This window comes from Helobdella robusta (assembly GCF_000326865.2).
Source record: "Helobdella robusta unplaced genomic scaffold HELROscaffold_9, whole genome shotgun sequence".
In the NCBI taxonomy this organism is placed as follows: Eukaryota; Metazoa; Annelida; class Clitellata; order Rhynchobdellida; family Glossiphoniidae; genus Helobdella; species Helobdella robusta.
The window spans coordinates 2,505,945-2,520,861 of NW_008705512.1; the positions used below are offsets into that span (position 1 = coordinate 2,505,945).

Genomic DNA, 14,917 nt, shown 5'->3' on the forward strand with positions numbered 1-14,917 from the left:
TTCTCACAAAAATACATTACATGAGTTACCTGATGAAGCGGTTACGTTGTTGGAGTGACGCCAATTATGACGATGACATTATCATTGATGTTATTTCTTCATAATTACATTCATTCGATTTTTAATTGAAATAAATTTCATCATTATGTAATTGGGATGCATAAACTATACAACAATTTTTAGAGCAAAATTATATTTTTCACCCGCAAACATTTCAACAGCACATTTTTATCAACAAAATCTACTTAGCTATGAAAACTATCAAGATTATTTTGTAATATCTATTATTTTACAGTTTAGCGTTTAAACAATGAACTTATATTCAACATATGAAAGGACAAGAAAGGACTACAAAACGTTCAACAATAAACAGCAGAAATAGCACACGCCAAAGCATTTACTCATGATCACAAATTTTGGAAATGATTTGTATATAGCCGTTTCCAACGCAACCAAGCGTTCCGAACAATGCCTTACTTACGTAGGTAAATACGCGCACGCGCGTGTGTCTGGCAAAAGCATTCGCGGAATTTATTCGTATGTTGTAATATATAACGTATATAGTGGCGGATTCTGAATTTTTTATAGAAATTTTTTCAACGTTTGACGATTTTGTTTCGTGGGAAAAAATTAAAAATTTTTCGCAGTCAAGCTTACAAGCTAAAAAACAAAAATTCAGTCCTCCTGAGTTTTTTAAAACTTCGTTTAAAAAAAATGTATGTTAAATCTATATATATCTTGACTAAAAATTTTAGTATTTTGGTAACAAAGTCGTAATAATACGGTTAAAATACTTTGGTTGTGGTTCTTAAAGTTTTAAAAACTTTTTCAAATCTTCAATTTTTAACCAACTTACCCATGTCTAATCCAAATATACTATTTTCGGAAGACATACTTTTGTCCACCAGAAGAACATTTTTAAGACTGTAAAAAATCATTCACACTAAACAAAACATCAGCTAGGATTTTTTAAATCTCTGAAACGTCAACCAAATCCTTTCTAAGGTCTAATTTTAGCTCTAATGTATTAGTCTAGACTTTCTTTGTATGACGTCGTTAAAATTAAGACATCGTCTTTATAGTTATAATTACAAAACTCAGACAATATGCAAATTAATGACAAATTAATAAATAATAATAATAAACAAATTTTTTTTCACAAATTTCACAAAAAACAAAAATCAATCGTAAGCGAATGTATATATTTTTTTTATTAAGTGCTGAATGAAGCCAACAGACAAACACGGACTTGGCACAAAATAATTTAAACAATTAACAGCATTGTTAGTTGATATCTCAAAGAACTTGTTTAGTGTTTTTCAATATAGCCATTCATTTGAACTGGTACATTTAAAATTATTTTATCAAGTGGTGTTAGGCTGTCCATTGGTTAGCGTATCTTTAACGATATCATATAAAAATAACAATAGTTCACTTTTATTTAACATATAATTTAACCACTCTTAAATAAAAAGTTAAACATAAAATTAAATAAAAAGTTGAACATAGTGTTAATAAATAATTAGCTTCACGAATCAGGTTGTCACGAATGATCATTTTATTTTTCAAGCGATCGAGTGAGCATCCAGTAAGATGAGCCATCAGATCACTCAGTCGTATTTCACTACGTGCGGTGCCGATAGAAAAACGATGGCAGTTGAACCGAGGGTGAAGACGGTGAAGAGCCACAAACACAACCTATCGACCACCATTGCGGCAAACTTCCAATCGTTGCACATGTCGCAGCGCATGTCGTCGTTTCGAATTTTATTCGTTGCAAATTTCAACTCGTTCAGTATTGACAGCAGAAGTTGTTCGCTTTTCGTTGTTGCTAAAAACTGTATCGACTCATGTTGCAGACTCTGTTGCTGTCTACCGCACTCTGCTACAGGTAAAAATGGAAATACGTCTGGACGGTGATCATACACATTTTCTTTAGCGAAGTTCCTGTTAATATTTTCTGGAGTTGTTTTGTAAGTGTTAATGTCGTTGTTGCTAGCAAACAGAGTTGTTTTCCTCACTGTCGTTGGAGAAAATCTTGCAGAGATTGGAGTTTTTCTTTGGGAATATAACTTGTTAGTTAACAAAATATTTTCCTTCAAATTAGTTTTATTATTTTCCAGGATATGTCGCTCTTTTCCACTCGTGTTTTTGTAATAAACTGCTCTGTCGTGTTTTTTCTTGGCTTTATTTTCTGAATCGAAATTGTTGATGCAAACATTTTGTTGAAACTGTGGTTGTTGTTTTTTTATGTTGCTATAAGTTAAATTGATTCCGGTCTGTTTTCTTGGAGTCCAAATTTCCTCATCTTCGTAATCCATAACAGATACTGAATGCTGCTTCTGGAATGAATGGTGCTGCTGCTCTGGTTGTGTTGGATGTTGTGGCAGCTGTCGCAGCATGTAGTCGTCAACTGAAGTTGCAGTTGCCAAGGTTGTTGATGTCGCTGAAAACAGCTTATATTTGTTGCCGGTTAAACTATTTTCCGCAAGAACTTCGTCAGAACTTTGATCGTCCATTAGATTTCTGTCGTCAACCTTTAGAAAAGTTGTAGCCGATTGAAATGAAATTATTAAAAAAACTAATTAAATTTTTTTACCTTATTAGCTAGGACACCGGGATAGATTGCTTCATTTAGGGCAGTTTCAGCGTAACTATCGTAGTTGGTGTTGTCCTCCACGAAGTAATGACCGGATGAGCCATTTGAGTAATCATATTTTTGAGTCGACAGATTTCTGGACAATTTTGGTCGCTGGGCTTTCAAATTTAGTCCAGATAATTTGGTCCTTCTGTCCGTGGCGAAAATTTCTGTGCCGGTGCTACAAATGTTTTCTTCCAGGTTCTTTGCAATTGAAGCTTTTCCAACGTTACTGCTACTTTTTTTGCAGCAACAGTTGTAATCGTTATAATCTTTGCAATTGTGGCTTTGTGCAACTTCTTCAAAATTTGGTCTTTTCATACGAACAACTTTAGCAAGCCACTGACACACTCCTATGCGAACCTGCACGAGCATAATTTGATGGCAATTTCAAAAAGTTGAAAATAATTATTATCATCTAAGCTAATTTCAGTTTTCAGTCAAATAGCTAAATGTTATTTTATTATAAATTTAAAATAACAATCTACGACATTGAATAAAGTTTTATAATTTATATTGTTTTGTGATTGGAGATGCGAGTTAGAACAGATCATTCATGGGCACATTTAACGTCCATCCACCATCATTAATCTTCCTCTACCTACCCAGTTAGGCATGCCATGGGTGTCGGGTGATCTGTGGTGGAAGTTCAACACCAGCACCGTGCACACAACTGAGAGGGAGCACATCAACATGATGCCGGCAAAATATGATCCTTCATAAAAAAAAATATAAACATTTGTTAATGTACTACGATGAAACAATTTTTTTTTAAATTCGATTTTTAAAATATAGTCCATCAAGTTAGATTGCTTATCCAAAATAATGACACCATATATTAAAAGATTGCTTGTAACGGTGAAGAATTTAGCAACATTATGGAATGGTAGAAGATTATTTAACGATCAACTTCGATTATGAATGTCAGAAAAGTTGAACCAATGAGTGGGACAGCATCGGCGGTGGGGGGCATCGTCTCAGCCACCAACAACAGGAAGACAGTCAAGGAAAGAAGCACTGTTACACCTGCGTCATTTTTAAACCGATTTTTCATTTAAAATAAAGGCTTAAAGCATGAAAGTAAAAATTTGCTCAAATGGGTAAAATAATGGAATCAGTATGATTTAACTAAACTGAAAAAAACTACATAAGTCCAATCTGACGAATAACTTACAAAACTTTTAACAATTAGCTTATAACCTAACGAATAATAGTAACGACTCTCATCTTTTATAACTTACTCACAAACAGACATTCACGTTACAAACACAGCGTATACGAACACGTGTGAATCAATGTACAACACACATCACGTAAGATTTCTCTTTGCATTCAAACCCAGTAAACCGCAACTTGCAACAGGCGTCTCTAACCATTACACCGTCTTGCCGCAATGTGTAGAATGAACAACTAGCGAATGAAATAGCAAGAAATGTATGAAAATAAATATCCAACCCAGCGAAATTTTTTCTCCGGCGTCAGGCGGCAGAGTGAACGTCAGCAGAGCCATGGAGCTGATGAGGATGCAGGGGATGATGAGGTTGAACGCGTAGTACAGAAACCTCCTTCGTATGTGGATGACGAACGTGATGTCAATGTACTGCTCGGGACAGCAATCGTACGAAAGGACGTTACGACTGGCAGGCATGCCTACAGATGTTCATCATCCAGTATTGACATTTTATAACCTGTTGCAACAAAATCTGTTAAAATGTCAACGTCAATGTCATTCGCAACCTCACCTATTAAATCCCATTCCCCGCTCGGGATAAAATTAGAAACGTCACCTGTTTGATGGAATAGTATTTCATTTAAATTACGTTTAGATGTATCGAAACATTCATAAAGCCCAATCAATATCTAAAAAGCGATTTGATGAACTGAAAATATTTTTCCGCGTTCGCGGGCATTTATGTTCATTCTAGAAACATCTATTCATTATAATCTGACACAAACACCGGCTGGTGCTACGGTCGAGATCAAAATATTATTTACGACCAACTTTATAGTCCGATATAAACACGTTCGTTCAGTGCTAAATATGACCATCGAACAAGTACGTGCCAGCGTTTAAATTTCAAACACCACTCAAGCCGAACTTTTTTGTTATTTTGCTGTGCATTTATCACTTGTTTCATTGTTTAACATCACAACAAATCAAGTAACCCACTTCTAAGCCATCAGCTCATTTGAAAAAAAAAATGATTGCTATAATTTTCTTCTAATTACAACTATCAAAATATTTGGTCGTAAATGCAGATGTGAATAAAAACCCCACCAGTGTCATTCTGCAGTATCAAATTAATGCCACTGGAATCATACGTCCACGAGCCGAACTTCATCTTGCATCGTTGGTCATCAAATGGAAACCAGCTGATATCAATTTTGCACGTGCTGGCAAACATCCCTTGGAAGTGTTTAAAAGTTTTTCTGTATTAGCCACGTTTTTCTTAGCTTTCTTAATTTTAATATGTATCAATATTTTTGTTGTTAACAAGACACGAAATGACAGCGATGACATCATAATAAAGATAGCGACAGGACTTACCCGGTGGAACCCATAAGCAATTACCATTTGAAGATACGACGATATTCGTCGGAAAGGTACTGTCAATATCTTCATCGGCACTGTTTCATTCAGTAATAATTATATAGTTAAGTTGTATTTATAAACCATTGGACGATTGGTAGTTTCATGCAGAAAATATAATCTCCGACACTTTGATTGCAAATACAAATGATAAAACGGCCAATACTGACCTATTGTACATTAAGATATCGGGTCTCCAAATATGATTGGCGGAAATTCTTAAACTTGATATGTTGTCATATTCTTGCGGGTTCCAAACTAGGTTGTAATCATTCCATTTCTAAAAAGCAAACGTTTAAGTGAAAATAACAATGAAATAATTTTCTTTGATTTTTTTTTTCTCTAAAATTTGTTAAGTTAAAGATTTTGATTAAATAAAGAACGCAAACAAAATGTGGTGGAATAAATTTTTACTTGAGCAAATAGGAAAAACAAGAGTAGAGAATAATGACTACACGTACTCGTACGTTCATCTTTCTCCAATAAGCCACTTTTCATGTTTGCCATCATCGATTGTTAAATACACTTGTCATGTCAGTGCTTATTTCATCGGGTCACAATTTCTTCGCGCCTGTTTGCGCTACATTGCGTTCGCGTGAAAATATTTTTGGGTGCAAATTTCCAAGAGCCTTATTCGCTATTTAATTATTTATTAAATCGTTCTAAAGAATTAATTGAATGTATTTGAATACAAAGTGACAATAGAATGCATGTAAGTAACAAATTAATATTTTGATAGTTTGAAGTTTTTGAGAAATAATTAAATAATAAAGTGGAAATAGAAACGAGCACAGGTTAAAAAGTTGAAGACACGAAAAAAAAACTTTAAGCTGTGAAAACCAAAAATTGTTAAGATTTCTTTGCCAGTATAAATTGAAAGTAATTTTTATTTTTAAACATTTGTTATTTATGCCTTAACGAAATTGTAGAACTCAAATTTCTCAATTTATATTACTTTTTGATAGATTTTAATTTTAATTTCTTAAAATCATAAAACGTTTTCCAAATATTTAATCCAATTTACGATTCAGAAAAATTCATATTTTATCTTTGATATTTACTAAAAATGCTGAATTAATTTAATTACTTGAAAAATACGTTCTAATTCTGCAGATCTGACATGCATTACGAGATATCGCGTGATAGCTTGGGGCAAATTAAACAAACGTTCCAGCGTTGATAACAAACCCAGACGTCTGCGTGACTCATGTTTGCGTGTTTTACGTAAATGTTTTAAAGGAACCTCCTCTTGCATCTTGCTGATATGCTAAAGATTTCGACAATTTATAGCACGTTGGGATGAATGGCAAAAGTCTTAACTTTAAAATACGCAATAAACGTTAATTAAGACTAATTAATTAATTAACAAATTTAAAACTTAATAATTCAGTCAATTTTTAATTAATTAACTTCAAATTTTTAACTATCACCCAGCATTTTAATGGTCTATAAACGAAAAATCTTACAAAATCGGCAAAAACCATTGAACGTTAAACCTTCTAAACATTTATTGTTTAATATCCAATGCTTCATTACAGATGATTCGATTCAAGATTCGATAGCTCAATGACAACTCTACCCTTTGAACATTACATACTTTGGCTTTTCGGCATTTAATAAAAACTCTCTTAAAAAACCTCTAAAAGTCTCAAAGAAAAAATTAAGATGAAACACAAACGCATTAAAAAAGAAAGTGAATTATGTTTGCCAAGAGTAGAAATGAAGCCGGTGTGCGGCTTCAAATTTCAAATAAACGTTTCATCCTAGGCTGCATTGCGATGGTTCGATTGCATGGAGATCCCCGTTTTGCTGTTAAGTTTATTATATTTGTTAGTTTGAGTTTATATTCAGACACGTGACTCTAAACAAATTGCAGTCAGTGAGTGATTGGTTGATGGAATATTTTTTCAAACTCAATCATTCAACCAACAACGAGTTTCACGATGGCAACATTAAATTGAAATTCAAGAACATTCTTTTCATATGATCATTTATCTCAGCAATCAACTATTCCAACAACCAACGGAATTTGTTAATTTTTTACCATAGCAACATAACGGCACTTATAAGAATGGCGATGGTGCTCATCTCGGCACGCAAATATTTATCTCAATTATTATGATTTATTTAATAACAATTTCAGCAATTTTGATTTTTCATTCATTAAAATTTCTTCAAATTAATAAAAAAACAAAGAATTTAAAAATAATAATGATGGGATATGGTATGGAGGTAAGAAAGAGAAGCTTACGACTGATTAATTTGTTTATGTGACTCAAAATGATTTTAAAAAGCAATGATTAAAGGAGATCCTATTGAATTCCTTGGCCAACACAAAGGATCAAGCAAGCATAAAATGCAAACATAAAATATTTACGACACAAATTGATATTGAAAAGTGCATGCAATGAAAACCGCCTGTGGAATAATGGAAATAAAATGATAATAAATAATATTAAAAATATTAATAATAAAATCACAATTACATTGTTTCAGTGATAATTGATTCTAATAAAAGTGAATTTTAGACAAAATGCTTCTAACGAACTCACAATGTTTAGCCAAAGATTCGTGTGGATGATTTGATTCTTTTCATCCTGTTTTGAAATCAACAAAAATAACAAAAAAATGGTTACCATCTAAGTTTCAAGTGTCAAACATACGTTGCAGATTGTGATTTTGTTGTTGTTTGCTTAAAAAATGACACGTTTCAACGTTATAAACGGCTTTCAATTCAAACAATTAGTCATAAAAAACGCAACTTGTCTGAGGTATTTTGAATGACTTTGATAAAACTGAATGACGGTGAAATTAAATTTCAATGAAAGACAGTCAAGAATGAAGACTGAGATGAATGAATGAATGAATGAACGAACGAACGAACGAACGAACGAATGAATGAATGAATGAGGAAACGAACAAATGAACGAACGAACAAACGAATGAATAAATAAACTAATCGACTGAACGAACCACATCGATGATTTGTTGCAGAGTCAAACTGAAGTTGACGATCAGTGGCTCCTTGTCGTCGGCCACAGGTCGCTCCAACTTGTTGTACGCCCCATCAGCAAATAACGTGTTCAATAATCTTTTCTCTTCACGGCCTTGCTGCGATTCTTACATATACCAAAATAAATAAAAATTATATAAAAAATTGAAATAAAAGAAAAAACTGAAAAAGTTGTGATATGAAAAATTGTATTTATAAAAACTAAAAAATTATACAATGTTATTGAAAAATCGATGATTTAAAAAATTGACAGTGGTCCAAAGTGGCTCGATAAACCATCACCCTAATGTGAAAGCAAAAGCGCTTCTGGGCTTCAGACATAAGGCAAGACATGATGAAACAAATTTAACACCCTCAAGCAATTCAAAAATATTTTTGAAAAATAATTAACTGGGGAAAAAGTTTTCAATTGAAATCTATGCGTCTGTATGTTAAGGCGTGAGTGAGGTCTTTTGTGCGGTGGACACGCAACTTCGAACATAACATCATTACTTCTTAAATTTTTTCTAAAATTTTTTTATTATTATGTTGTTAATGTAAAAATTTTGAAAAAAATTATTCAACCAAAAATGCAGTTTTAATTATTAGCAACAATTTTGAAGAAGCTATCCAAATTTTTTTCAGAAGATATTAATATTTAAATTCTTTTGACAGCCTTTTCTGTTTTCTTTTTAAAAACGTAAGATATAACACAGATGTTAATAAATCAGTTGATACCAGGAAAGGCTGTACAGCATGATAGATGTAGAAAAGTTTATACTACAGCAATTAATTTCTGTGAGAAGAAACATGACAAGCAAACAAGAACAGACCTCAATCGTTTTAGAACTGTCCATCACATGAATATTCGGGACTACAGAGCACGCATTGGCCTAATAAATAAAAACCAATGCAGATTGTGCGGTGAACAAGAAGAATCAACTCAACATCTATGAAGAGATGAGGGGCAGGTATTGTCTCGGTGCACAATTGGCTGGATTGAGTGAGCGCCCGATGGAGGCCGCAAAGATGGTAGCAGATCATTTTCTTCCCAATCTGGAGAGACTGGGAAGGGAAGAGAATGATCGATCGATCAGCGAATGACTACAATTACAGCAGCAGCTACAGCAGCAACAACAACAACAACAATTATTTTCTACAAAATAAATGTTCTCATAACTGTTGTTCTATTTTGTTTTAACCGTTATTAAAACAACGCACGTCCGCCTGTTTTTGATCCACAGCGAGGAGATGAAGACATTTGATATATTTGCTCAGGCGAGGGATATCACATGACAAAAACATCACCACCTGAATGCATCTACGTTATAATACTCAACCACCCTAACTGTCGGTACTCATTAGCAATTACAATTCCAAGTAATTTACAACAAATAAATTCATAAATTGCAGTCAAACGATTTGATTTTAGTTGGGCTGTTGAACCGTGTGAAATGAAAAAAATTATATACTTATAAATTGGAAATATTTTTTTGTCCTGTTGAAAGTTTTAACTATATTTTGAATACCAAATAAAATAATCGTAATTAAATGATCATAGTTTTTAAAATTTTTATGTAATTTTAACTTTTCATACACATTGAACTTAATTAATTATTAACCTCTGATCAAAATATTTTTATTGCTCAGCCGATTTTGGTAATCAAAAACTAATCTGAATTGATTTTAATAAAAAAAGTTTTACTTTTAAACGGCTTTCACCAAAAATTTCTTTTGAAAATGATGAAAAAATACTCGTTTTCCCAATTGAACCAAAACACTGCAGAGGTTTTTTTTAAAGAGAACTATTGAAAAACACTTTAAAAATTTTTTTGGGCACTTCACTCTCGCCACATCCAACGCTGACATTTTAAAAAATTCAACAAAGGTTATTTTAAGGATGTTTCAAAAAAGGTTCCATCTTGAAAAATAAAAATAAGTTTGAAATAAAAAGAAAACAAATATTTAAAAAAATTGAAGTAAAATTTTAATGAGTTGCCATGTTTGCTCATCTTGACGCTGCACAAACAACAAACTGTCACGATTGCAGGATGTTTTTCAGATGACAACTCAATAATATCATCACTACCATTATCACCACCACTACCATCATCATTATCAATATCACTTCATCGCAACACTTTAAAATTTTACTTTGAAAATGTGTTGAAAATATATTTAGCTGTAAAGCTATAAAAGCTATAAAGGAATGGCTGTAAAATGTAATCAATAACGACATCAACTGAATGAAATAATTTCAAACACGTTGAAAGGAAAAAATAAAAGCAAGGTTGAGAAAGGGTTAAAGGTCCATTAAACTCTTCATTGGTCCAGTCCAGAGGTATCAACAACACACAAATTTCATTTACGATGTGAAATAGTTTCCCGAAATTCACCTATCGGTTTGTTAATAAATAATAAAATAGACACATAACAGTTTTCGAAATAGATTGCGTCGTCATGTAATGTACACACACGCTGCACAACAGCCACGTTAAACCAAAAAAAAATGGAGAACACGTTTTGGATTGAAAATAATGAAAGCTCCTAGTTGTCAGGACTGAACGTGATAAATCTGTTTGACATTGGGCATTAGTCTTCGTCATCTTATTTGAAAAATAATGTTTATTAAATTTTCTAAATATTGAAACATTTTATGTTTATAAAAACTGAAAACTATCAATGTTAAACCATTATACACATGCATACACACGTTGGAAACTCACACGTACACTCGTGCGTGCGTGTGTGCGTGCGTGGGTGTGTGCGGTGTATGTGTGTTTATTTTTAAAAGTAGTGACAGTGATGGAATGATGTACTACGATATGATTATGATGCGGCTTGATGTGACTGACGGCCTTCAAAGGCAAGATCGCTTTTCAAACATTAAAAAATGAAAATGACAATTTTTGAAAACCACACCGAATCAATTTTATATTATCTAACAAACGACAAAGTGTTTACAAAATTATTTCTTAAAAAAAAAATAATTCACACATTTCTATATGCTGTTTGGTTTGTATGTATTGTGTGTGTGTGTGTGATAGTTGATAAATTTATATTACAATTTTACTGATATCTTAGAAAAAAAATTTGAAGAATAAAATCTCATTTACTAATTGGTCATGTATAAATACATCCATAGTCATGCGTTTAATACATGAGGATAATGGCTTAGATTGCCTCATGTTTGTTTGAATGGAGTGATGTAACAAATTGTTTAATTTTGACTCACCTTTCATGAAAAGCATGAGAATCAGTGCAATTAAAATCATCATTTAACTTTCACCATATCACCATTTTAATACCGTAATTTTTTTTTACTTCGATTAAGTTATCTTTCTTTATCACTAAATTTATTCTTTGTTGATTTTTTTTTTGGTTAACTTTTTGCCAAACGCAAAAAATGGAAAGAGCTAAAATTTTAGTTTGTTGACACATTTCAGGTCAATTATATGGTCAGGTCAGGTCTATTTATAATGAAGCAGATGCCTTCGTAGAGTGCATGACAAGCGTTTGTCTGTGCCTATACTATGCATCTATCAGCGGTTGAGTGACTGTCTAAATGAAATAGGCTGACATCTGCATATCAAAAAATAATTTCTTAGTAACGTAGGCAGTACTGAATTAAAAATATCGTTACAAAAATTTTAACGTCCCTCGATTATATTGAAATGACGCTTTTAAAATTTCAACAAAATACACGATACAAATTTGGATGTTCTATAATTTGTTTGCGTAACAAAACATGAAATATCTCTTTGTGAAGCATAAATTACTAAAAACTTGATAAGTTGATTCTATTGATTCATTAAACCAGCTGTCAAATACAAACAAATTCAATCACAGCTTGAACAAATACATGAATAGTTCATAAAGCATATTTGTGTCTAATGGAAAATAAATAAGATTTAGAAGCTAGATGATCACTTGCTTAAGAGTCATAATACCGTCAAAACCAGTAACCAAAAAGGATTTTTAGAGATCATAATAAGATTAATTGCTGACAAGAACCGTAGCGGCGCTAGGCAGCTGGGGTTTAAAATGATCTTCCATTTTATTTCAAGAAAAACAATTCTTTTAGTTTGTTCATGGACCAATGCACTATCTCAAAAGCACAATGCATCCGCGATGTACGTGACTTTTACAACAATCAAACATCACACACACGCGCGCGCGCACACGCACACACACAACACACATTTAAATATATGTTTAATGCATGTATGTATTATACATATATACACACATTCATTTATTTACACTCGTGTATAGCAAACAACTAAATATAAAGATAAGTAGCAAATGTTTGCAACATCATAAAAAATATATAAATTGATATATCGTCATAAAGGTTAAATTATATGTATATGTATATGTGTATATATATATATATATATATATATATATATATATATATATATATATATATATACACACATATACGTTCTCCGACGTACTAGAAATAATAGATAAATCTGGGGTTTTTTGTCATGCCTACGCAGATGACATACAGATGATTGTCAGCTGTCCTGCTGATAAATTTCAAGATGCTGTTACTAGATTAGTGTATTGTTTGACTAAGGTGAGTGTGTGGATGTTATCAAATCGACTGAAACTCAACCAGGGTAAAACTAAACTGATGAAAGTAGGCACATGGCAGCAGCTGTCGCGAGTCAAGATTGATTTTGTTATTCTAGATGGACATAATATTGAGTGTAGCAGTAATGCCACTAATCTGAGAATGATCGTTGACTCAAAATTGACGTTTGTTGATCACATCAAACTACTAACTAAAGTGTACGCTGCTCAATTACATAAAATACGTTCTATAAGAAAATCCTTGAACAAAAGCACGATTGAAGGTTTAATGCATGCGGTTCATTCACACTCGGTTGGACCTCTGCAACAGTATGTATTATGGTTTACCCGATAAATCTATTAGAATGTTACAGTCTATTCAAAACCGTGCAGCAAAAATTGTTCATGGTGCGTATAAATTTGATCATGTATCTCCGATTCTTGCTCAGCTTCATTGGTTGACTTTCGACAAGCGAATAATTTTTAAAGTTTGCACAATAGTGTTCAAGGGTGTGAATAATTCCACACCAGAGTATTTGAAGAACAAATGTCAGTCGAAAACATCATCTTCCCTCGACCTGCGTTCGGACGATTTAAACTATCTGTCGGTGCCGTTGGCTCAAACGAAACTTGGAGCTAGAAGCTTTGCTGTGTTTGGTCCTAGAGTCTGGAACGGTCTTCCCAAAGACCTACGAGACCCTGCTCTGGGTATTGCGAAATTTAAGAAGATGTTGAAAACATTTATTTTCGCAGTAGTGTCAATCATTGATGTTCATTTTTTCACTGATCTAATGTTTATTTAATGTTTGATTTATTTGACTATTTTGTATGTTATTTTATGTTTGCGTATGCTATTTGTATGTAAGCGCTTTTGAAAAACTTTTTAATTAGCGCCATATAAATATTCGTATATATATATATATATATATATATATACATACATACATACATATACATATACGTGTATTTGTATATGACGTATGGATGCATTGCATAAAAGGCATACAACAGCACGCATAAACAGACACACAGTCAGACAATATAGTAGACCAGACCACCTTTGAAATAAGAGTCGGTAACGATGAAAGAAAATTGTTTATGGTTATTTATCATTTGTCATTTTGTGTGTATGTGTGTTCATACGTGTCTCTACTTTTCCACGCTTAATTGATATTAATACCTTACACGTACACTACGTAAGTCCTGATGATGTGTATAAATGCCTTTTTAACGCCGCGCTTGTGTGTATAGCATTATGAATTAATGTGCGTCCGTCTCTACTTACGTTTTATTATTATGTTACACCAATCGATGATAAAGGATGTGTTTTTCATACCATTTCATCCAACTAAAAATAATACTTCATAAGCACACAAGTTAACCTCTATGACATACGTACGTGTGAATGTATAAACTATAGTGTATATGTTTGTAAGTTTCAAATTATTTCTAGCGGTTGGGGGTTATAAATCAATAGACTGTTATCAGCACATTACAGCGAAAATAACGTTAAGACTTCTTTCTATATTTCAGGATTAGCAAGTTGACTTGAGATAGATGTTTTCAAGGAATAAATTGATGCCATACATTAAAGAGCAGAACTCTTTTTGAAATTTGTTCAATTCAGCAGTAACTGTTTTTCTTTTTATCGAAAAATAGATTGAACAAGTATTCAATATAACTAATGTGGAAGCTATTGATAAATGCACCCTTGCCGTAAATGCACGATGTAAGTTAACGAATTAGTGTCTGACAGAACATTTCTATAACGGCTGCCTGAAATACATAAGTATCAATATATAGGTTTGAGTAATTATTTCCACATCGGGATTGAAATGGCCATTGCAGAATAAATAAACTGTAACTTTTGATGTTCGCATTTGTTGAAATACATTGTCTAAAAACTATATAATCTCTCTAGTGATAATAACTCATCTTCTTTCTTTTGACTTTTCATCTGCTTTTGATGCTGTTGATCATACTATTCTCTTGAGTCAGCTAGATCAGAATGTTACTGATTCTTGCCTATATTGGTTTATCTCTCTAATCGTTTTTCTTCTGCTGTTCTTATTCATTTTACTTCTAACTTCTCCACTCTTCCTTTTAGGATACCTGA

At 32.6% G+C, this 14,917-nt stretch overlaps 1 protein-coding gene across 1 annotated transcript; it reads right to left on the reverse strand.

The window, feature by feature from the left end:
* Positions 1–1,416: 1,416 nt before the first annotated feature.
* Positions 1,417–11,656, reverse strand: HELRODRAFT_108613 (hypothetical protein). Its single transcript, XM_009033170.1, has 13 exons — positions 11,456–11,656; positions 8,202–8,347; positions 7,781–7,825; positions 5,399–5,508; positions 5,187–5,266; positions 4,917–5,045; positions 4,381–4,425; positions 4,094–4,288; positions 3,578–3,664; positions 3,244–3,353; positions 2,936–3,001; positions 2,005–2,180; positions 1,417–1,860 (listed from the first exon to the last, which is right to left on the reverse strand). Exons 1-13 carry the CDS (start codon positions 11,496–11,498, stop codon positions 1,611–1,613), a joined length of 1,482 nt encoding a protein of 493 aa, XP_009031418.1. The 5' UTR covers positions 11,499–11,656; the 3' UTR covers positions 1,417–1,610.
* Between the last annotated feature and the right edge of the window lie 3,261 nt (positions 11,657–14,917).

Bases quoted from the DNA above. Each gene is read 5' to 3' on its own strand.
- HELRODRAFT_108613 (XM_009033170.1), bottom strand. From the start codon at position 11,498: ATGATGATTTTAATTGCACTGATTCTCATGCTTTTCATGAAAG. The intron at 5,267-5,398 runs GTCAGTATTGGC...TGAATGAAACAG, and splicing joins GATATCTTAATGTACAATAG to TGCCGATGAAGATATTGACA. The intron at 3,002-3,243 runs GTAGGTAGAGGA...ATGCTCGTGCAG, and splicing joins CCCATGGCATGCCTAACTGG to GTTCGCATAGGAGTGTGTCA.